This window comes from Megalops cyprinoides, chromosome 2, assembly GCF_013368585.1.
Source record: "Megalops cyprinoides isolate fMegCyp1 chromosome 2, fMegCyp1.pri, whole genome shotgun sequence".
NCBI lineage: Eukaryota > Metazoa > Chordata > Actinopteri > Elopiformes > Megalopidae > Megalops > Megalops cyprinoides.
The window spans coordinates 26,850,578-26,875,347 of NC_050584.1; the positions used below are offsets into that span (position 1 = coordinate 26,850,578).

At 42.1% G+C, this 24,770-nt stretch overlaps 1 protein-coding gene across 1 annotated transcript in view; it reads left to right on the forward strand.

Moving 5' to 3' along the window:
* The window catches only part of LOC118770363 (cadherin-18-like), an 86,281-nt gene that overhangs the window by 51,162 nt on the left and 10,349 nt on the right, over positions 1–24,770 (forward strand). Inside the window, exons 4-9 of the mRNA XM_036517985.1 lie at positions 5,750–5,917; positions 7,376–7,563; positions 8,337–8,590; positions 12,948–13,084; positions 16,797–16,918; positions 19,286–19,403. Coding sequence (XP_036373878.1) covers positions 5,750–5,917; positions 7,376–7,563; positions 8,337–8,590; positions 12,948–13,084; positions 16,797–16,918; positions 19,286–19,403 — 987 coding nt within the window. The remainder of the gene's footprint in view (positions 1–5,749; positions 5,918–7,375; positions 7,564–8,336; positions 8,591–12,947; positions 13,085–16,796; positions 16,919–19,285; positions 19,404–24,770) is intronic.

The following is a 24,770-nucleotide window of genomic DNA, read 5'->3' on the forward strand; positions in this document are numbered from 1 at the left end:
AGTTTCAGGTTCACACAGGTTAATTTGTGGTAGGGTTTGAATGGTGTTGTGCTCACACTCACGGGTCTGGGAGTGTGGTTACCCTGGTCTGACACTCTTATATTGTGCTGGAAGGTGCTCTGGGTAAAAGCTTTTGCTAAATGAAAGCAATGTAATGTAATGTAATCTATTGTATTGTGAAAATATCCTTACTATGTGCCAGAAAAAACAAAAATGTACTTACTACCCGCACAGCGGATTTGAAATGCGCAGAACGTCCAGCCTAACCCTCTCATGTCACTCTCATGTATCCCATTTCTTTCCAAAAGGCATCGCTTACTCTCGGTTTTGCTCAGGCATACAGAGAAGGGCACAGTGGGGTCAGAGGGTGCGTGGCTCATAAAAGGAGCAGCTCTCCGAAAATTCAGTCCTACACTGAAACCTTGGCTGTGCTCCCGTAAAGTAGCTCCAAGCCAGCATGACTGAAGGACACGCATGAATATTACGATGATAAGTGTATGGAGACAGGTGGTTAATTGTTATACCTGAAGCTTGCCATTGAATTCCTTGCTTCACTCATATAAAAAGTGGGCCATTGGCTGTATGATAAACTTTCATTTTTCAAGGTCCATTTGACCTCCTTGGATGCAGCCCCTTCTGTGCCTAAAACCTAATGTACAATGATTATGCTTTACCCCAGACACCAGGAAATATAATAGTTTATAGTGCTTGACATGGGTTTATGATATCTTATTTGAACTGAGATCTCTGCCAGTGACTCTAGTGTCCTACCTCTGTTTGTCTCTCTTTCAGTTGCAGTTTTTTTTTTCCCTCCACTTGTGACCCTGTGGCTGGTCACATTGTGTTGAATTCAGTCTTTCTGGCTTGCCTTGTTTAGCTCTGCTGTTGGGCAGACTGCATTTTTGAGCGATCCAGGTAATGTAAGATTGCTTTTGTGGTTAGTGTAACTTTTATTTACTTTTCTTTTTTACTTCTTTCTATTTTACTATGTAGTGAAGTGCCGGCCGTACTGTTGTGTACAAAGTACTACATTTTAAGGGTTAAGGCTTGGCAAATAGGCCAAAAGGTCCACACCACAGCTTTCTTTGCCCTGTGTGAGCAATACTGTGCTTGTGTGTGTGTGAGTGTGTGTGTGTGAGAGAGAGAGTTGACAAGGGACAGTGATGTTGTCCTCCAAGCTGCAATGAAGAGGTCTGTTAATCCCTAGAGTGAGGGACGGGGGTCTGCTAATCGCAGCAGTGTGCTAATCATGTGCTGCTACACTTGAGAAGGCTCATATTACTGCTATGGTGCTGGATTTTTTTCAGACATGTTTTTTTGTGTTTTTTTTTTAATGTTTTGTGTGTGTGTGTGTGTGCGTGTGTGTATTTGCATGTATGTGTCTTTGCCTTGAGTCAATGCAAGAATTTACTCACTTTTTATTTTATTATTTATTTTATTTTGTATGACACACTGGGTTTAGTTCACTTCCATTAACATATGCAAATGTCTTAAAAATACTGCAAAGTGTCAAGTGAAAGAAAATGAAACATAACAAAGCATAACACCTAGAGCCATGGCTAACAATCAGCCGCTCTTCTGTTCGGCTGGAACCCATACCTGAGTGCAGGCGAACAGCTGGTCAGCCTGCGGTCAGAGGGGTAACAGGTGTCTGATGGGCAGATGGAGATCTGGAGAGGGAACAAGTGTGTCTGTCATGTGTCTGTCCTCTGTGGGAGGAGATGGCGGGATTACTGAAAGAGTGATCAGACAGACACCCTTCCCTCATTATCTAACCTCTCTGTTCGCTGTCTGGTACATTTTGAGGAACCAGAACATGTCTAGAGACATTATCCACATCCTTATACTTTTTACGTTTTTACTTTTTACTTCTACTTATTCAGGATCATGTGGCTGTTTTTTGTTTACTGTATGTTACTTGTGTAGCATTGGCAAAATAGTTAAGCAGTTGCTTTTCGATTCAGAAATCCAAAACAGGACAGGAGGACACGTGACATTTTGAATGTCACTATCTCTCTTACTCAGTCACATACGTACACACACACACACACACACACACATATACATAAACCACAGACATTCACGCGGGGTCTGTCCTGCCCGCTGTAAAATTGATTCATTCTGACACGTTGTGACCGAGGCATCAGCAGGTGCTTATAGTGTCTGGACCCGTGCCCAGGGAGGGCTTCGGATTGAACCCCCTGGGTGAGAGACACCACTGTTCCCCATCTGCTGTTCTGCACCCCTGATACCAAAGGGTTCGGCCGCAGTTCAGACACAGCTGTGCTGAGCCTGTCTCTCAGAGTGGTTTCAGACGAAAGGGCACTCTGCTCTGACATTAAACCCTCTGACTGAACTCCAGTGGGGGACACATCCCTATTTAATCAAAGTGTGTTTAATTCCAGAGTTCCAGAATGTGTTGGCATGACTGCCCACACACACACACAAACAGATATAGTGTTGGCAGTGTTGTATAGGGGTAAGCAGAACAGTTTGTAATCAAAAGGTTGCTGGTTCATAACATGTAAAATATGTAAAAACTGTAACCTGTGCAGGTCACTTTGGATAAGAATGTTTGCTAAATTATATTATAGTAATGTAATATATATATATATGTATATATATATATATATATACATATATGTATATGCATATACTTATACTGTACATATGTATCGCAGTTTGGTAATTTAGCAAGCAAAGTACCCGCAACATCTACCACAGTACATTAAATCCTGCTAAAAATACCATAACTGTTGGCAAACTGGTCTCCTGAATGCTGAGATGATGCTGGAATGCTGAGATAATGCTGGATCTGTCTAGCAGAAAGCCCATATGGTCAGAGTGTAAACACAGCAGTATAACACAGTGTTAGCATGTCTGGGAACAGCAGCAATTACAAAGCACACCTGAACCCACACCTGAACCAGTAAAATCCACCAACGTGAGGACATTTCTCACAAAGGAAGCTGGAGAGGCACGGAGAAGAGAGAAGAGGAAGTGGTCGGTGTGTCTCTCTCCACATTAAACTTCTCATTCACTGTGGGACTGCAATTTTCCCTTTTCTTACTGCTCTTTCTTTCCCTCTCATTGTCTTGCTCTCATCTCACCGTTAACACAAACGCATCACATTCCATCCAGAAAGCCGCATAATAGCTTTCTAAATATTTTGATAGCATGAGCTCTTAACTGGGTTCCCTGAGAAGTGTGTAATTATTGGATGACTTCAAATTACTATTATTGGCTGAACCCTCACTCAGAGGGGAAAACAAGAGATAGGAGTGTAAGTAGGGGGGAAAAAACTCAGTCACATATATATGCAAACATATAAAGTTAAACACAGACACAGACATCCATACACACACGCACAAACATTGTATTGGTCACACAGGGCGAAGTTATTAACAGCTTTTTATCAGGACAAGAAAGCTGTGATGTGGACCTTTTGGCCTATTTGCCAAGCCTTTACCATTAAAATGTAGTTCTTTGTACGCAACAGTATGGCCATCACTCCGCTGCACAGTGAAATGCACCGCAAAGAAAAGAAATTGCACTAACCACAAAAGCAATCTTAAATTTCTTACTCAAGGTTAAAGACAAAGCACGCTCTGGTTATATTGAATAGAGACCCTAATCTTTAACTTGGGGCCTGTAGGCTCAAGGTTTCCGGAGTAATATGAGCCTTCTCAAGGCTTCTACAGTTTGATATAATGATGCTGCAGCAGCACACGATTTGAGGAGAAAAAACACAGTTTGACAGGTGGAGTGTTCATTCGGGCTCTTCGCAATTCGTAATCCACAAGGACTTTCGCACAGTTTCCACACTGTGTGTAAAACACAATTACTTACCCCAAGGCTTCAATTTTTCCTTGTCCTCCAGCTAGGAGCAAGGATCTTGGAAATGAACTACATTTTTCTCCTTTGGCATGACTGTTTCTAGAATAACAAGGTACTCTCTTCAGAAAAAAAGAAAGTTAGTTACTGAGACACAGAATATGCAGTTGAAATTTTAGTCGGAGAGCCACATTGTCATTGAAAGCAACATGAGAATTGTTATGGATGCTGTCTGTAGATACAGATGGTGGTTCTCTTTTACTTGTGCGTGCGTGTGATGTGTACTGGATGTTGATGGAGGTGATTTTTTTTTTGTTCTCTGTAATGGACAGTACTTTTTTCTTCTTATCCTTTCAATATGTTTTTACCATTGTGAGTTTAAGGTGCTCTGTGTAGTAATCAAATATGTTAGAAGACCATCTTATATTAGTCCAGGACACGAGCTTGTATATTTGTAAATGTAATGCAACTTCATATTGGATGATTTCTGACCAAAAAATAACTGTATGTCTCAAAAGGATTTAATTGAATTCAACAATCAAATCAAACAATTAAAAACACAAAGAAGCTCTGAAGTATGGTGTGCATGGCCTTGCCATAATAAAGGAGTTTCTTGAGGACATTATTGTCATTCGCTAATCTTCCAATAAGAGGGGACACCTCACACAAGATGTTCTTTTAAAAAAAAATGCATTGCACTTTTTCAAAATATTTAGGTTTTTCCTTTTACATTTTTTACTCAATGAAGCTTTTTTTAATGTTATTGCAATGATAAACATGATTGAAATGGGAAGCTGTATTTTGTGTCTCTCCAAGGTCGTGCACTCACTTGAACTATAATGAAATATGAAGAAAGGTTAACCTTGGTTTTGAGTAACTGGAGATATTCAAGTCACAAAGAATACTGAATAAGGTGTTTTATCTGATGTGTGTTTTTATACATGCTGTAAAACTCTGTTTTATTTATTTATTTATTTTCATACAAGACCTCGAAAACAATAATCAACACATTGACTGAAATGCTTGTGGCGTATTACAAGTGTATACTCACTGGCTGCTAAGCACAGCACATTTATCTCACACTCACTGTCATCCCGTGTGAATGTGTGTGTCTGCGTGCATGTGTGGATTTCCCTCTAGTGAACAGCATTTCCTGTGAATCTCTCTACACATTTAAAACAGTACTGCGGGGGCTCTCGAGTTGTCTGCAGGGTTACCTCGTCGCAGTGCTCTCAGGTACCAAACAATTTGTCAGGCCTGAGATGGTGCCAGTGGGGATGTGCCTATACTCCAATCTATGCTTGCTTCTCTGCAAGCTTATCAGGCGAATACACTCGTTTATCCCCATTGCAGAGTTTGCCCTGGTGAGGCAAGTGTAGTATGTGATTAGTGATTCTAAAATGTGGGTGCAACAAGAGGAAAGAAAACATTAAAAAAACAATGTTATGTTAGCAAGCTACGTACACATAGGGTTCACGTTCAGTCCTCCCAACATGTTTCACAGGCTTTGCTGAGTCCCTGATTTAAAGGAGTCTGTGCTTGGAAATTTGTGGGGAATGGTATACAACCAATACTGTTTGAAAGAGAATCTGTGATACTCACTATGATGACAGTGGTGGTGATGATGATGACAATGACGATGATGATGATGATGATGATGATGATGGCAATGAAGAATACAACAGTAATAATTATAACGGTGATTTTGACACAATGATGATAATGATGTGTATGATAAACATGAAAGTGATGATGGTGATTTTGATTATGATTTTAATTTTGATCATGCTGATAATAATGGAGATGATCTCTGTGACGACTAAGATCAAGGTGGCGATGAAGCTGACAATAATCACGACGATAGCGAAGATGTTTTAATTCACCATGTGTGCGGACCCGTTTGTGTTCACACCAGGGGTCATCAGGACTGCCTTAGCCAACATGGACCGGGAGGCTCGGGAACACTACGCTGTGGTCATTCAAGCCAAAGACATGGCGGGTCAGGTTGGAGGACTCTCTGGGTCTACTACAATCAACATCACACTAACAGATGTTAACGACAACCCTCCAAAATTCCCTCAGAGTATGTATTCATGAGACATCTTTGGTCTGACCTCATTTGCTTTCAAAGGGGAATTTTTTCCCCCTTTTTTCTATTAATAATAATATTTACTTACAAACTGTGATACAGACTTAATGTGCACAGTGCAAAAGCTGCAACTAGGGCAAAAGTCCAGGATAGTAAATGACACATCAGTGATAATTATTGAGCTAAAAAGATACAAGCATGCATGTAAACACAGTGATGTTATTTTGTCCTTGAAGTTGCTTCTTTTGCACTGGAAGTTGCACTGGATAAGAGCATCTGCTAAGTAAATGTGATGTAATGTAATGTAATGATAAAATTGCCAGTAAGAAAAGCCTTTTATGGAGTTCCCATGTGGCTCAGTCAGCAAGGTGCTCATCTTGAGAGCAGGCTGAGCCCCACAGCTGGGTGCGACCCCAGCTGTGTCATCATCTATTGATGACCAGAAGCCCATGGCTGCTGAACAGTTCGTCATTTTTCTAGTTTCAGATACCTTGCAACTCATCAGGTACCTATGAGTGTTTTTTTTTTTTTTTTCCAATGGAAATAAACATAACATATTACCCTTATTCCAGATAGTTTATATGAGAAAGTTTAGATGAATCTCCATGGCGACAGTATTGTATCATTCATTCAAATGCATATTAATTCCTGGAATGCCCAGCTAGTCTACTCAGTACCAATAGCTCAATAACTTACATGAACTCTCACTGGGAAGGGAAGTGAATTGTTATTTATTATGGCCTCACAGGGCTATGCTAGCTTGTTTTCATATGACTAATTGTTTTAATTATACCACAGAGCTCAATTTTTAATAATCAAGAACCAGCAGACAGCCATCTGCAGAGCGTGTGCAGACACGATACAAGTGGTTCCGCTTTCTCTCCCTCTTAATAATAGCAGTAATAACCTCATTGTGTATTCACTTTCCATTTTAAGTATAACATATGGGCACAAATGCAAGTCCCTGGGAGCAGATAGCTTCCCTTGATTAGGCAATAAAGTTCGGGTTGTGAATTATTTGGGGAACACATCATAAACCGACACGTGCTCCCTCACTGCCCCAGCGAGATTGCACCATCATTGCCCCCAATGGTACAACAATGTCTTGAGAATTTTATGTAGCAGAGTAGCTAAGGGTGGAAGTCAGTCTAGTCCTCTGTTGGCTCTCAGCAAAAATCCACTCCATAGTAGTACATTACATTACATGATTGTCATTTAGTGACTCTCTTATCCAGAGCGACTGACATAGGGGACAGGCTTTTTTTGTTGTTTTTTTTTTTTTACATCTTATCCATTTATACGGCCAACAGTACAGCTGCAGTGCCCCAGCAGCTGTTATGAGCTACACTGCCACCATAGTAGTACTAATAACAACATCAACTTCTTTTGTACTTTTACTGTTATTAGTGTTAGTGTCAGTAATTGATGTGTTGTATTTATATGCGTTGACAGAAAACTACCAGCTTTACGTCCCGGAATCAGCTCAGGTCGGCAAGGCAGTGGGAAAGATCAAGGCAAATGATGAGGACCTGGGCGTCAACGCGGAGATCAAGTACAGCATCACCAACGCAGACGGCGCCTCCGTGTTCTCCATCTCCACGGACAGAGAGACTCGAGAGGGAATCATCTCGCTGAGAAAGGCAAGGGAGACACGCCCGCACCACATTTACACAACACCTCTCAAGAGCAGTCTTTGGCACAGTTAAACCACAGCTCTCAGTTTTAATCAGGCCCACAACAATTTTACACTCATGCCAGAGTGAAAGCACAGCTCTCAGTTTTGACCAGGCCCACACCAGATTTACGCTCGTGCCAGAGTAAAGCCATTCCTCTCAGTTGTAACTAGGCCTACAACAGATTTACACCCATGCCAGAGTTAAACCACACCTCTCTGTTTCAACCAGGCCAACACGAGATGTACACTTGTGCCAGAGTAAAACAACAGCTCTGAGTTTTAACCAGGCCAATACTAGATTCGCACCACATCTGCATGACCTTTTACTGGGCTGACTGATGAATGCTCAATACTATATGGTTTGATTTTCCATCTTTCTCTCTCTCTGTCTCTCTCTCTGCCTGAGAAATGTCTCAGAATACAAAAGTTATTGCTCAATAATATTAACACCCACACCCATGTTAACACCAGAGCTCCTATTCCACTGTTATTAAATTCAACCCTGGTGCCTGAACTGGCTCATTATATACATGACTCATTGACAAGAATTAAATGAATGGGCCCATGTTTTTTTTTTTTTTTTTTGACAGTGTGATGATCATATACATATGACATATGTTTTGCACCACACTTAGTTGCTAAATGCTACACACCATGACACATGGTAAAACTTGCCTTTTTATTTTATTATGATTGTGATTATAATTATGATTATGATTATGATTATTTCCTGGTTAGCCCCTCAACTATGAGAAGAAGGCGGACTACACCCTCCACATCGAAGGGGCCAACACGCACCCGGACCCCCGTTTCTCCCACCTGGGACCCTTCAAGGACCGGGCCACCCTGAAGATCACGGTGGGCGACGTGGATGAGCCACCCGTCTTCTCCATGGACTACTACATCATGGACGTGTTCGAGAACGCGCCGGTGGGCACGGAGGTGGGCGCAGTGACGGCGCGGGACCCCGACAGCATCAACAGCGCCATCAGGTCGGCATGTTTGACATCACCGCTCGCATCATCGTTACATCCAATCGCATATCGGATGTCTCTTTTTTTATATATTTATATGGGAATAATCTCCTTCCTCCCACATAAGACCTTCAAGTTAATAAAGACAAGGCAATAATGTGGTATACTAGTTCAGTCTCATAATCAGAATGTCATAGGTCAAAAACCTGGATGCAGCTGCTGCTGAAATGAAGGTAACTAACCTGCTTTAGTAAATACACTATATTCTTCCATCTAAATATAAATAAATTATATAAATAAAATAAGCAAGATAGGTTGCCCTGGACAAGGGCCTCTCTTAGGGGAATAAATTATAATGTAAAATACAGAAAAAAAATTCATTATTTAGGCAAAGGTGAGCTGGAGAAATATGTGAAAAAAAATAATACATTATAAACCAGGTTTTTGAAGTGCTGACTGCAGTTCTCGTGTGGGTGGGTCTTACATGAAAGGCAGTGGAATAAAAAAGAGGGCATATTAGAGATTGTGAACTAGACATTACAGTAAGTGCATAATGAATGGCCATAATAAATAGCTGCATATATTGAGGAGCATGCATCATAAGTACCCACACGCACACATACTTGTAAGTACATAACTAAGTAGTGGTAAGAAGCCAGGCTCATAACCAAAAGGTTGCAGGTTCGAGTCCCCGCCTGGATGGTGCCGTTGTATCCTCAGGCAAAGTACCTAGTACTTTGCCTCAGTAAATATCTGGCTGTATAAATGGATAACATGTAAAAACTGTAACCTATGTAAGTCTCTCTGGATAAGAGCATCTGCTAAATGACAATAATGTAAGGTAAAGTACCCACACGCACACACACTCCACATCCCAGTACCACACATACAACTTGAGGGGATGTGCCATCAAATGCTTTGAGACAACAGTCAGAAACGTAATAGCTAATATGTGAATCCTGTCACGGTGGAATGAGTCTCCCTCTCCAGGGGAAGTTTTTAATTAGGACTGGGTAGGTACTTCATGTTGCTGGCTTGTGTATGCTGAAGGCAACAAGCTATATAGTCCTCTCCCCTGTTAATTTAAAGCGAAGACAGTGAATTGCAAGGTGCTCTAATTTATTTTAGGCACAGTAACTCAGTAACTTGCACATGCTTTGAAGGCCCTGAAATTTAAATCAATCAGTGCTCTCAGCTTGGATTTGAGAGATACAGGTGCAGTGGACATTCCTCAACGGTCGTGTTCTTTGAAGTTCCGTGATTCGCTTTGATCCCTGATACCTGTTCCGCGTGGCAGTGTCTCTCCTCGGCAAAATTTCTGTGAGTGGGCATGTTTGAAATGTGACTTATGATAAGCCTTCATGTGGAATAATACATAGAATGTCTTTTGGAGGAGAAACGAAAGAGACAAAGAAGGAAAAAAAAACACAGAATGGATGAATCATAAGAATCTTAAGATATTTGAAAAGGATTTGCGAGAAACAAAAAACGAAATCTGCATATGAAAATGACAGCACAGTTCTCATGGCTGGATTGCCCCCCCACGTCCATTCTTCCGCCTTCCCCCCGCCTCTGTTTATTGTAGACTACAGAAGACAATGGGGGATGCTTGGATGACATCCACTTGAACTGCAAAAATGAATGCTAAAATATGCACAGATTTGGTCTTGGAATGTGCAAGAGACAGATACCAGCCTACTAGATTCTTTTCTGATGCTTTTTTGTGCTAATTGACCACAAAATGAATGGTGTTATAAGAAAATAATAATAAAGAGAAGAAGAAGAAGAAGAAGAAGAAACATAGTAAGGTATTCATATTTTTGTAAAACACTGTATGGACAAAAGTATTCGTACACCTGACCATTACATTGTAATGACATTGTATTCAAATACATGTACTTTAATATGGAGTTGCAGCTATAACAGCTTCCACTCTTCTTGGAAGGCTTTCCACAAGATTTTTGAGTGTTTCTGTGGGAATTTGTGCCCATTCATTCTGAAGAGCATTTATGAGGTCAGGCACTGATGTTGGACGAGAAGGCCTGGCTCGCAATCTCTCATTCCAGTTCATCCCAAAGGTGCTCGATGGGGTTGAGGTCAGGGCTCTGTGCGAGCCAGTCAAGTTCTTCCACACCGAACTCATCAAACCATATCTTTATAGTCCTTGCTTTGTGCACTGGGGCACAGTCATGTTGGAATAGAAAAGGGCCTTCCCCAAACTGTTGCCACAAAGTTGGAAGCATAGCATTGTCCAAAATGTCTTGGTATGCTGAAGCATTAAGATTGCACGTCACTGGAGATAAGGGGCCTAGCCCAAACCCTGAAAAACAGGTGTGGCCAAATACTTTTGTCCATATAGTGTACTTTAGTGTTGTTTATCTTTGCAGACCTTGGCCATAGTTTTGTTCTACCTGCAGTAGATGGCATTCTGTTAAATTATGCTTCAGAAGCTAATTAATTAATTTAATAAAATGAATGAACTTAATGACTGACATAGACTCCACACGGGTTTCTTTTTTTGTAGAAAGCTCAGAAAAGCTTTCAGGCAAAAATGACAGAAGTTCTCCTGATATTTAATTGACTTGCAGGGCGGATGCTGACTCTCTTTTTGGCATACCTTCAAATAATTTTTTTTCATGTCTTTTTTGCCATTTTGTTTAACTTTACTTTATTAACCATAAGGGCCCTATAACAGTAATTATGTACTGTTGTAGCGGAGCGAACGGGTGGGGGGGGCAGAGGGTGCGGCTGCCCCAGGCCCGCGGTTCTTCCAGTTACAAAGGGGCCAACATTGGGCTCAATCTACCTGACTGAACATGCATTTGAATATTTTGAATAAAGTTTGTTTGTGTGTCTTGATTGCGGCAAAAAATAAAAAGTCAGACTGACGGTGTAATGGTTTTGACCGACCCCTAGCTAAGTTTCTCGCCGCAATATTTATTTTGAATGAGCAGAGACACAATAGAGTTACAGAAGACTTTGCCGTCCAGTATCCTATCCTTGTGTAAGTGTACAAACAGAAAATTTACGCCCTCTGTTCGAGTCCCAAAGAAGGAACTAGGCGATCGCCGGCTGTCTTGTTTTATTTCCCATCGCCGTCACTGCTGACGGAACCATTTAAAAATGGTCTCACGCAATGAGATTCTTATTATAATCCACATTTCTCTTGGATCTGTCTTGCATCTCCATGCAGCCTATAATGGGCTGTGTAAGGGCCCACTACAGGTCCTCGCCCCCTCTGCAATGAGCCATCGGCTCCGCCCCTGATGTACTGTGATAATTTTGAACTGCCTAATTAATAAAGAAAACAACAATGATAGCAGCAGCAACGAAAAAACTTCAGTTACTTCAGTTACCTATTTTATACATCAGCTAGGCTTTAATTGCGTGTGTATGTTCAGTCGGCAGTCTTGCAAGAACGCATCTCTACAGTATAACGCAGAATGTTGCTCATCTCCTAACATTGCCTATTGGGCCTGGTGAGAGTCCTCCACAGTGACACTGTGATCACTTTGCTTATTGTTGTACCTGATTGTAACTCCTGTATCCTGTGGAAAACTTCATGGTATATGAACCTCACTATGTGTTTTATTCCCTCTTAGTAAAAGTAGAATAAAAAGTGAATGAAACTGTTCAACAAAATGTGCCATAAGGAGGTTAATGATGTTATATTCATTATGTCAGTTAATAGAAAGCCTTTTCTTTGCAATTGATTTTTTCTTAACAATTAACAGCAATGATAGAAGGAATTAACTACAGAAACAAAAGTTTCGACAGAGAGAAGAAAATTAAAAATACATTGCGTTGCATTCATTTGGTAAGGAATCATTTGTTAAACAAGATAACAGTACGATCGGCATCACTGTAGGTGTATCTTGCCAGTGTGGACAATACCTTTGCATTCTTTCCACACTTGCTTCTTGCTTGTGTAGACAGACATGTCTTATGAAGCAGTTCATGAGTCTGCATAATGGTATTCATGAGCATTTACAAATACACATGCACGCACCCACACACACACAAGAATACTCAACCACATTCATTCAAATACATACGTCCATGCTCACGCATAATGGCACACATCAAAGTCATAGAACCACACAAAGATGTCAGAGCCAGAGAAGATATTGTGCCTGTCTACCTAAGGCCCTTTCTAGGGATGCATTGTCATGACTTTACTATAAAGTACATCCCTATCCATGTGTTACGCAATGCCTCTGCAGGGACTTGTACAAAGTCAGCCCTTTTAGGATCTCTTCTTTTAATTCCATTGTGATGCACTTGCCTTGTCTTTTGGACATTTTTTTTTTGTCTTCTGGTCTGTGCAGAGGCGGTACTCATGCAATTTTAATTGTTCCCTCCACTCTAAAAATAGGTATTTCATTGACCGCAGTTTGCATGGAGATACATATTTCAACATCGACGCCAACAGTGGAACCATAAAGACAACACATGTCCTCGACAGAGAGGAGATGGCCTGGCATAACATCACTGTGATCGCGTCGGAGGTTGGTAAGTACTGTGGCACACCCAAAATATGGATGGATTTTCCAAACGGTGTGGTCATTAGCCATACCCTTTTTTGTTAAATCTAACAATCAGAAAAAAATGCATTATTTTCACTGTAGATTTACATCTTTATAGACTCAGAAATAAACACATGCTTTGTGAGGGATTGTAGAGCAATGTGTTAAAAATTTGAGGGATAATGAATGTTGATTGGGAGATCAATTGATTTTTCCTGTTATGCTCAGATTTCTATCTAAGCAATTAACCTCTCTGGTACCCTTTCTACTGTAATACTGTTTGGGTAAATAGGCAAAGACAACAGGCTTATATTCCTATTCTACGTCTGTGTTGGTAAAAATCATACATCAGTGTGGCCAATGTAAACCACTTGTCAGAGCCCTGAAAAGATAAAATGAATAAAATAAAATAAAAAAACAATCTTAACACGACAAAACTGGTCATTAGGTGGGAGTGGAAAATAAAGTGCCAACATGATCTTTTTCTTTAACATGTGAATATGCTCAGTTTGTAAAACTATACAGGATCAGGCTTTTTTGTTGTACTGAAAAAACTGAAGCACTTAAGCACTTATTAAGCACCAGGCATTTGTGACACTGTAGAACAAAAAGCGCTGGTCCAATTTGTGGAGTGCTGCCAGAGTTGCCATGGGGATAGTTTGTTAGAGAAAGTTTCGTTTGAAGAGAGGTGGCGGGCCCTTGGCCTGGTAGGAAAATTGCTTTAGTGATTACAGCGCAGGTTCCCAACTGTCCCTCTGTAAGACTTGCGCGTTGCGTGACATACTTCTGCAGCATCGTTGACCCTGGCAATTACTTGCTTTATTTCCAATGTCAGCTGAAGTATGAATTTGCTGCATATTGCATTGTGCCAGCATCCTAAAGGTCATATTGACCCCCCCCCCCCCCAAATGAAGGAATGCTTTATCTGCGTTCGGCTGCTTGAAGTGATTTTACCCCACCACGTTATTGTAGCAGAATGCAGGAGACTAACAGCCTGCTCTTTCGCAAGGCCACGTGTGTGAGAGCTGCTTATGTGGGGCTCTGAAATCGTAATAAATCATGTCATTCAAATGCAGCCGCGAGATAAGGAAAATACTGAATATGTGTGTATATAAGTGTCGCCTGCGCCCTAGATGTAATTTCAGCATTAAGTTGCTCTCTGCGTGAGAAAACGGTGGCATGCTCTTGTGGGAAGGGTGGACGACACCTCTTGGAGAATGCCACCCTCACTCCATGTTATCACAGGGGAACAGTTGACTTGCAGGGAAAGAAAGAGAGAAAGAGAGAGACAGGAAGAGAAAGGGGGAGAGGGAGAGAAAGAGAGAGAGAGGAGAGGCATGGAGGGACAGATATGGGAGATTGGAACCAAAGGCAGAAGAGGGAGAGAAAGGGAGGTTGGGAGGTAGGCTATGCTCTGAGTGATCAAGTTTTACAAAGACTGATACAAGCAATGGCGGTGGTAAGGAGCAGGGCTCAATGGGCCTTACTAAAAATGATGATAATGATGGATTGCATTTATATGGTGCCTTTCAAGGATTTCAAAAAGCTATACAGAGTTTGCATTGAAGGGGGGACTCACCTCAACTGCCACCAATTTGTGGTACCCACGTGGGTAATGCATGGCAGTCATTTTGTGACAAAACACTCACAACACATCATCCAAGGTGGAGAGGGGTTGCATATGTTAAAAACTACACTGAATAAGTTAGTGTGTGGGGTAAATGGGGTCAACAATCAAGGAGTGGCAGGACGTAAGGGATAGACAGATTTGAAAGACTCAGAGAACAGGCGTTGTTTGGCCGGACAAGAGAAGAAGAGATATTGTGAGATCTCATTGGTCGAGAGAGAGGAGATGCTCATCCCTCCCCCTAAATTCAGGCCAGAAGCCAGCCTCTGACTGTAAAATCATGTGCAAATAATTCTAATAATAATAAAACCCATGTCTGTTTAATAAACTGGATACATTGTTTTTAGTCAGTGTATCAGTGTAAATATTTACATTTCTGAAGATGACCTTCCTGTCACTCTTAAGTTAGTGATAATGTAAGCAGAATATGTTGCCTAGCAGAGGTAAATCCGCTATGGGAGAACTGCAGAGTCAACACACTCCTATAACTCTTGAAGCGTAATGACTCTTAGAGTGCAGGCACTTAGAAGCACGCCAGTGAGCGAAAGCTTGGGCCGTGTGGTCCCCTGAGCCCCATCGGCAACAGCAGCACCACTCTCCCATCCGTGATGCAGGCGCTGGCATTGTCTCAGTGTCCACCGGAAAGCCATCAACTCATTATGCTCACTCAAAGGAGAGGAGAGAATAAAAGGAAAAAGACAATAATTAATTCAAATCAGGGAATTATGAATGATCGGCGTAATCCACTGGCATCGCTCTGCTTCGTTCTTGCTGTGGTTCATGGCGCAAATCTTGAGTTGTACGTCGTAAACAAATTTAAATGTGTCTTTATTCCCCTCTCATTAACAGTCAAAATTAACTGCGGCCTACAGAGGCATTTCTTCCCATTAAGCAGAATAAATCTGTCCTTTAACGTGCAGTAATTAGAGTAAAATTCAAATGTACACAAATGGGCTTTTGGCCAAGACTCAGCCTAGTCATAAGTTCGAAGTCAAACTTTAGAGATTTAAACTTATATTTCTAGCAATGTGCTCTCACTCACTGGTCTGGGAGTGTTGTTAGCCAGGTCTGACACTGTTGCTCATTTAACTTGAATAGGTACATTTATGTTCTGTTGTGCTGGAAGTCACTCTGGATAAGGGCATCTGCTAAATGCATGTAATGTAATGTACAGTACAACATAACAGTTTCCTAACAGTACACTTTCACAATAAGTAAAGCATGACCGATTGCTGTTATATCGTAGAAGACTAACTGCAAGAAGCAAAGATTTAATAACCCCATCGTGTTCGGTTTCTTTTGAAACTCCCGGCTCAGTCAAATTGCACACGCCTCTTTAAGAGGCCCTCTGTCTTAAGCTCTGTGAGTTCACCTCCGCTGACACTGACCGGATTCTGCAGGCGTGTACGGTAACGTCGGCAGGCAGGGCAACTCATTGAGCCATAAAGTGCAAAGTAAATAGTGCAGTTCAAGTGTTCCAGTGCAAACCACCACACAAGCAGGCAAACCGCAATCTGCTTGTGCAGGAGCTGTCATGATACAAATATACCCTGCAGCGGTGTCAACAGAAAAGGCCCCCCCCCCATCCCCATCCCCATCCCCATCCCCGTCCACTTCCCACCCACCACCAGTCTATTCACCCAAGCTTTACAAGCTGCCTGTGCAAGCCACCTATACTTTGTGTGTTGTGTTAGTTAAGGACTTGTGTACAGGGCTGTGAAAGGGAATAATCTGTCCTTTGAGAGGGGGGAAAAATAGTCATTAGATAGGGATGTGCTCCCATTGGCGCTGCCATTTATCTGAAATCTAAACCAAAACATTCTGGGAGGTAATGCACATGCAGGCAGCTGAGAGTCACGGAAGGTCACTGATAAAATGTGTCATTTGAGCCAAAATTGGGGTTTGTGATGCCCCCTTTTTTCCATACCAATAGACTGAAATCCTGGATCCAATTGGAAAGGGTAAAGTCATGTGGATGTGAGCTTTTGTCGTGTCCGACCCTCGTGTTTGAATGTGCATTTGAGGTTTCTGAGAGCTTTCCTTTTGTTTGGTTTTTGCTTTGTTTTCCCAGACAACCCTAGTCTCCTCAGCCATGTCCCCGTCACAGTTCAGGTCTTGGACGTGAACGACAACCCGCCACAGATCGCTATGGAAGGCGAGGTCATTGTGTGTGAAGGCATCAGACCAGGGCAGGTGAGTGTACCTTCATGGTGTTACAGACTCGTTCCTTCCCTGGCTTGTTGTTATGTAGTGTGGGCTGCAACCTGTACAAAAGGAAAACCAAATTCAAAATAAAACTGGCACCAGATGGCCCTCAGAAGGGATGGAGCCTACCTGTTGCCTTCGGATCCGTGTTCTGCGGCCAGCTCCGCAGTCATCATATGTGTTCCAGGTTTGTTTTTATTATTTTTTAAGTTTTCTTTTTTTTTCCTAAACGTAGTGTGGTAGCACCCACCGTGTAGACGTGAGAAAAGAAATCCCTCAGCCCGTGGAGGGGGGGCGTGGATGGCAACGTCGTCCATCGCGGGGTGGTTCAATGGCGTGCCGTCATTATTCTTATTCCAACAACCAAAATGCACATATACTTGAAATTATTTTACCGCTAGCTCGTACATTGAGTCAGCTCCGTGCCCATGAGTTGGTCAAGCGCGTATCTTCCTCTTCCTTCGAGGCAAACCACTTGCTCGCTTTGAAACTTGCCGCCATTCACACGCTAATCTCCCTAACACCTTGATCACCTGGAGCTCCTATGAAGGCAATCAGAGGTAGCCCCACCCTTCAAGGGACCGTCAGCTGCGTGATGACGTAACAGCAGGTGCCAAAAGTAAAAAAACCAAAACAAAAGCATGTATGCGTGTAGGTGTGTGAGTGAGATACTGCCCCTTCATAACAATGGGAAAAAAAGAAACGGACGAATCAAACATAAGCTTGGCACCAAGGTCTCCTTAACAGAATGAACATCTTTGTTCCATAAACATGCCCGCTCTGTTCTACTTCCCTTCAGGTAAACAGAGGCTTTGATTGGTCAGCGCCTTTCACGTCACACCTATCAGAAATCTGGGGGGCCGGACTTACTGTCACCCGCCACTTCTGCAGCACTATGACCTCTTGAATTATCCAGATTCGGATGAGTTTTACCACCTCCGCGAGCTGATAGGCCCAGACTGAGCACGCACGAGGCAGGAGCAGTGAAGAGGCTAATCATCACTCATTCAAAACAGGCGTGTGGGCAGCAAAGCGTGACGGCTGGAATCCGCACAGCACGCGCATATCAGCCCCTCCGCCTGAGAGTGCTGCGCTGCAACAGCTCGCATGCAGCGAAGGAGGGGCTGGAGTCAGGTGATCCTGATGATAAGCTATGCATTTTTTTTTTTTAACAAAAGGAGCGTTGTCAAAACACCACAGCAAAAATTGAACCAAGGGCTGCCATTTCAGCGAGAGAGGAACAGGTGGAGCAGTTTTGTAGCGTGAATATGGTACTGTGGTTAGCATTGCAGTGAGAAGGCGTTCAGTAAATCTGATACAACTATAGATGCTGCTTGTGCCATTCAGAACTAAGACAGTGCTGTTTAAACCTCATAGACTGTAGTTACACATCACCCAATAAAGAGTAAGGTTACCCTGAACAATAACTCATGAATTCAAATTCAAACATTTTGTTGCAAATTCATATTTATACATTTGCATATTTTTTCTGTAATGCACTCCCTCATCTCCTGAGATCACCATATTAGCATTTGTAACCGATTGATTGACAGCTCAACCATCCTCTCATATCTCACAGTGCTTGGTTCTGCCAGACTGAAATGAAGTGATCAGTGTGTGGATTTTCAAACAGCTCAATGGGCTGGGAGAAGTCATTTCAATAAGGGGAAAGGAAGTGATGTGGGAGGTGGCATGTTCTGATTTTCGTGGTGGGGATGGGAAGAAGAAAAAAAAGAAACAGCAGGTGAATGTCAAAGCACCAGGTCCCCTTCTACACCTCTTTTCCTGGATCCCTGGTGTAGCGGATGAGCCATGGCCGGACGTAATTGGTCACCTCCCCCCCTCCGGGGCGGTCCTCTGTCAGCTGTCCTGAGGTGGGAGCCAATTAGGTTAACAAGCTGACAAAACACCACTGACATGGCTTCCAGGGTGCCCCCTTCAGCACTGTGCTGCTGACGCCCCATAGTGAGCGAGAGAAAGAGGGCAGACAGTGGGAGGCCCAGATGGGAAGAGGCTGTTGAATTTATTGTTCCCCTTTTCACAAAAATAAAAGTGGGCCAGAGGAAAGTCAGTGTGGACCCCGGACGACCTGCAGCAACAATTTTTAGATCTCCCAATCAGAGATGGCGCTCAGGGGTGAGTAAGCGAGGGGAAAGGTTTTGGCTCTTGCAACCGCACTTTTGACATTCTGACAGATACACTACTTTCTCATTCCTCTGGCTTTTTCTTTCTGTTCTGGTTTGGTGTCTGTGTGCAGCTGCCGGTTGGCCTTTGATTTGTTTGAAGTTTGGTGAGGGAGTAAACTTGCCATTCTGTGTAATTTGAAAAAAAAAGGTTTCTCTCTCCATCCAACAGGTGATCCAGACAATTACTGCTGTGGACAAAGACGACTTCGCAAACGGACCACGTTTTTCCTTCTCCCTCCCGAAAGACAGCCCTTTGAATCCCAACTTCACCCTTAAGGACAATGAAGGTATTTGAAACTCTTGTACATTCCTCTTTCTTTGTTTTTTTTTTTCCAGTATTCAGTGCTGTTCTTTGAACAAGGTACACAACCTAAACAAATGTCTAGCTGCATAAAATGGATAAAAGCTGTGTGTAAGCCATATGATTCGCTGTGGAAAAGAGCATCTGCTAAGCAAATAGTGTAATGTAATGCATAGTAACATGGGAGTTTAATGCATTTGAGCTCATGGCTTATAAATCCAAGACAGGCCCATGCAAAAATAGTGTGAAGGGCCTTGAAAATATAATATTGAACAAAGGGTTTTTTTTTGTTTGTTTGTTTGTTTTTTTTCTCAGTTGGTTATATTTCACTATTCTCTTTCATTGTCATAGCTATTTTTGATGGGTCTGTTATATATATGTTTTTGTTTTCATGGTATCTTATAGTGCTATCCTAAGACTACAAGCAACAACATCCACTTTTATGTTTACTATTTCTGTCTATGGGGTTTTCATCCATTATGTTAGCCACTTGCAAACTTATGTAGATGGCAGCACAGAAACCCTTTGGAGGGATGATTTGAGACCGCTGTCTCTTGTACAGTGTTATTTAGTCATCAAATAAGCATCCTCATGTAGGACACTGAAGTCACCACACCTTTGAATTGTTTTCCAGTTATAACATAAAAGAAAAACTGTAAAACAACTGTAATACTAATAATACCAAGGAAACAACTCTTTGACTCTTTCATTTTCAACTTAGATTGTCAGGTGTTACACCAGAAAAGAATGTCACAGAAGTCAAAGAAATAACAATTTATTGAAAACAATTGCATACACATCTAGACGGTCAATGTACACTGTAATACTAGTGTCGCATGGGACAGAGAAATGTGTTTAGCTTTGATGGTATTTCTTCTGACAATGCTCAGGCCAGGCGTTAACAGTTGCCCTTTGTATCAAACTGTCTATTACAACATCCTGGTCTGTCCAAGCATCTCAAAATGATTGTTAAAACACATCCAATTTAATCCAATTTAAACCTTAACTTATTTAAAACCAAGACTTAATCTTTCTGGACAATCACCTTGAAATGTTTACATTCAAATGTAGCAGTGGGTGATTCCTCCTGGATGACAGAACAAAAGGTGTCTGGTTACAGTATGGTGTTCATTGACTCAGAGGGACAGGAGGTCTCAGATTAGTTTGTGTATTGTAGGGACAGAGGTGGGAATAAAGCATGAGTTTGTGCAAGTTATTTTGTGACCTGTAGCATATTGTGGTTCATGAAATCTTACAGATATTTAAATAAATCAGGTTAAATGCCAACAGCACTTCCACCCCATGGAAATGAACCTGCAACTGCTCGTTTGCAAGTCCAGATGCGTCAAGTCAAAATCTAGAGCTAGCTAACAGTTCCTCCGAAGAGAACGCTCTTATTAAAACAAGAGGTCCACATGTGTTTGCCCAGAATAAATACCAGCATTCTGTCACTAACACATATTGCACCATTTGTTGTCAGACGGATTAGCCGGCCCCCACTTCCCCTAGCGGAGCAGCTCTTTAATATACCACACAAAGGCTAACGGGGGAGTTACCTTGGTAACCACCCTCATCTCTGTGTGGACTTTTTTGCTGGGTTGCAGGATGCAGTCGGCCGGCTTGAAAAATTCTCGGCAAACCCAGAACAGTCTTGGCGGACCTGCAGGAGCAGAGAGGTTTGCAGACATTTGGGCAGGTCCCCAGGGCAGGGATAAGAGGGGAGAATCAATGTGATAAGAACAGATGATCCTGCCAAGTCCTGTGTCTCGCGAGTACTCCCTTTACTGTGCTTAGCTGTGTTGGTATGTCTTTTTTTTTTTTTTGGTTCGTGTTTACTCAGCCGGCACTCCCAAAAGCATCTCTGCAACCCAAGCACTGGCCTGCTCTCTCACAGACGGTCGGGTCACATGGCAGCACTGGAGACAAAATTCTCTGACCGGAGAGGAGAACTGGAAAAAAGCTGTGTTTTAATTGGACTTATAGCTGTAGCTGTAGTTGCTTTGACCTGATACAGCCCAACAACCATTGTGTTATTGTAAGATATAATAATATAAATCGTAAAACCTCAGCCTCTCGCTTTGCTGTAAAAATGTATTGCTGCTGCATTTTCTTTGGCCTGATACATCCCGGTACATACATTGCATTGCTACATATCATAAAACCAGAGCCTGTCGCTGCTGCAAGTCAGCGTGTAGAGTCACGCTAATATACATGCAGAAAAAATAAATATATAGCAGGCAGTTTACTCACTCACTCAGCGTCTCACTGTTAATTGAAGCTGCGTTATGACACAGAGATGGCCCTGCGATGCCCTGAAGCCACCGCCACAGACTTTATTTCATTACAGGGATAATTACCATCCATCCACAGCGGTGTGTCAGAGAGCTCCGACCGGAAGCCCTGACAGCACAGCCGCACGTGCCGTCAATCCGCTGATGTCACTTCCTGTCTCAAAACCTCATGCCTCGCGGTGCGCTTAATGTCAGACAAGCAAAGCCTCTTTGAATTGTTCTCGTTCTCTATAATTGCTGAGCAAAAGCATGTTTCATTTAAGTCCTTACATTTACTGTTGCTTGAATAATTAGTTATTTATTTATTGTTTTGTACTATCTTTTTTGTTATCTTCAACAGTAGCCCATGTCCTTCCAGTTCCATTGGCTGCTTCTCGGATGGAGTTCACTTTGACAATCCTTGTCTTGACAGTTCTTATTTCAAACTGCATTCCAATGAGTTACTTCCTGCTATATGTTGTTTAATAGTGGATTTCATGCTTTCATTGAGAATTTCAAGCCACCCTCAATAAAAATGTCTGACAAGTCTACTGATATACTAGACTAATAAATAGTACTAATAAATAATAATGACACATATAATAACAGTCAAGGCTTAGTTCCTTGTTGTTGACTTCTGTTGTGCGTTTTGATGTTTGAGGCCCCTTTCCTTCTTACAAATTCTAACAGCACTGTGCTGCGAGCCATCTCTCAAAGGACTTGGCCAATTAAAAAGAGCTTAAAACGAACGTTGAGAAACCAGATGATGTTATTCCGTTCTCTTTCACGGATTGAAGGCTGTTTTTTGGCACGGTGTCTTTTTCTCTCAAAAGCAGCGCATCACTGGAAAACATGCGCTCGTGTGCGGAATAGAAATTTTCTCAGTGTTCCGTCTTCGGTGACTGAAAGTTACGCAAAACAGCGGGCAGCGTATGAAGTTCTGCAACCAGCGAACTTAATTAATCTCTCAGCTTCTGGGCCCCAACAACGGGAGCTAGAGCAGCACAGTCAATATTCTGTGCCTATTTAATGCATTTCCATGCATAATCATCCCCTGGAAAGTTTTCGTTCTGTACACCTTATTTTCTGCCTTAATTATCGATTTGGGTGAGACGGTGAGGGAGCATTGTTTATGTCTGCGCTAAAGTGCATTTAACGATTGGCTTGAGCAGCTTTGCGTAATTTACATGCTCTTTGTTTTTTTTTTTGTTTTTTTATTTAGCCTTATCCGGCTGTGCAGCAGGAGCTAGGCCGAGGAGGGCATTCGGAGCATTGCCGTTTTTTTTTTTCCGTTGACTCATCCTTTTCGATATCTCATCTTCCTTCCCGCTGAGTCTTTCATCTCCGACGCTGCAGCTCGCTGTTGCTCGGAACGTCTTCCCCTTGCTTGCCAGCTGCCTCGGCGTTGATTGATGAGATTTTGATATTTTTCCGCCAATTACTTTCCCCTCTCTTGCGGGGGCAAGAGGACTGTGCGAGGCAACACCTCCCTAGGTCCTGAAGAAAATAAATAAATAAATAAATAAATAAATAAATACAAATAATAAATAAAAAATCCGCTGCGGGAAGTGATGAGGTTTCATCTCTGCCATTTTGTAAAAAGGATGTTATTTGCTTGCCTTTGAGCTGACTTTACACTCTGCGGCATTTCGGCATCCATTATGTCATTATGGGCACTTTGGAATGTCATTTTACTTTTCTGCCCGCCCCACTCTCCGCCAGGCCCTCTTAAGCCATTCTGAGCATTTTAAAACTTGCGTTTTGGATGTTGTGCTTAAATATACGGCACTTCCCTTGACTCAGTTCATCCATTTGCTGCTCAAATGTATCTCAACGAGTGAAATACCATCAGCCCCCTCCTGCTCCTTATTGCCCTGAGAACTCACTGAGACAACTGCAATAATGGCTGGACATCTAGAATTATGGTTTATGGGAGATGGTAATAAACTGAGAGCCTTAAGTTTCTCTTTGAATTGGAGTTGATGGAGGTGCTGCATTTGAATATTTCACGCACATGTGGTACAACGGAGATGTCGTCAAGGCACGTTAGAGGGTACACTGCACGCACACACACACATGAAAAGCACCTTTTTGCAGGAAGTGCCACCCTTCCCCATGTCAGCAGTCCATCTCCACTCCCCCAGACCAGCCGGAAGTGAGCATGCCCAATTGCAAACCATAATGTTTCAATGTGGTGCTATAGATTTATTTAGGAGGGTGTCACCAGGCATGTGGGTTCCATCAGGCATTGCCTTATGAATCATCAGTCTGGGAATTCTCAGCTCGAGTAGCTCTGATACTCTCCACCCAGATCTCTGCAGGAGTCTGTCAGTAGAGTTTGCATGTTTTGAAATTGTAATCAATACACAATTTGTATGGGAGTCTCCATTGACTAATCTGTTATCGATTCCTGCATATGCAGTTTGCTTGTAAAGATATGTACACACACAAACACACACACAACACACACACACACACACACACACACACACACACACACACACATATATATAATTTGCTATTCCTGCATTTTTTTTCTCAGCATTTTCTCATCTATCTCTCAGCTCAGGTAGGTCACCAGGGAAAACGAAAGGCAAAAAGGAACTAAAAACAATAGGTATGACATTTCAGGAGGGTTATTTCCTTCTTTTTTGTGGACTTTCCCTTTAAGAGTGTTTCTCACGCTTTTGTGCATCAGGGTAAGTGATGAGTTTTCATGTTTATTGACATTCAGGATGAAATGAAAGATACATTAAGCCACAACAGTGATGAAAATTTGAAAGATATATTTATCCTCATGAGTAGAGCAGTGGAGCGTTGCACTGACGTTACCAAAACGTCAGTAGAGCAACCCACAGTAGAAGGCTCTTTTCTTTTTTCAACCATAAAAAATCAGAAACAAGTAATAAAAAATACCCTGCCAGCAGTGGTGAAACAGAATTGAGCTAATGCCTATTAACTCAATATAAAATCCTCTGAATCACAAATACAAAAATGTTGCATTTTGAAGGAGGATACGCGCACTAAACTTGCATTTGATGTAAGCACATTATCGGATCTACTGGGAATGTCTAGATGCCAGA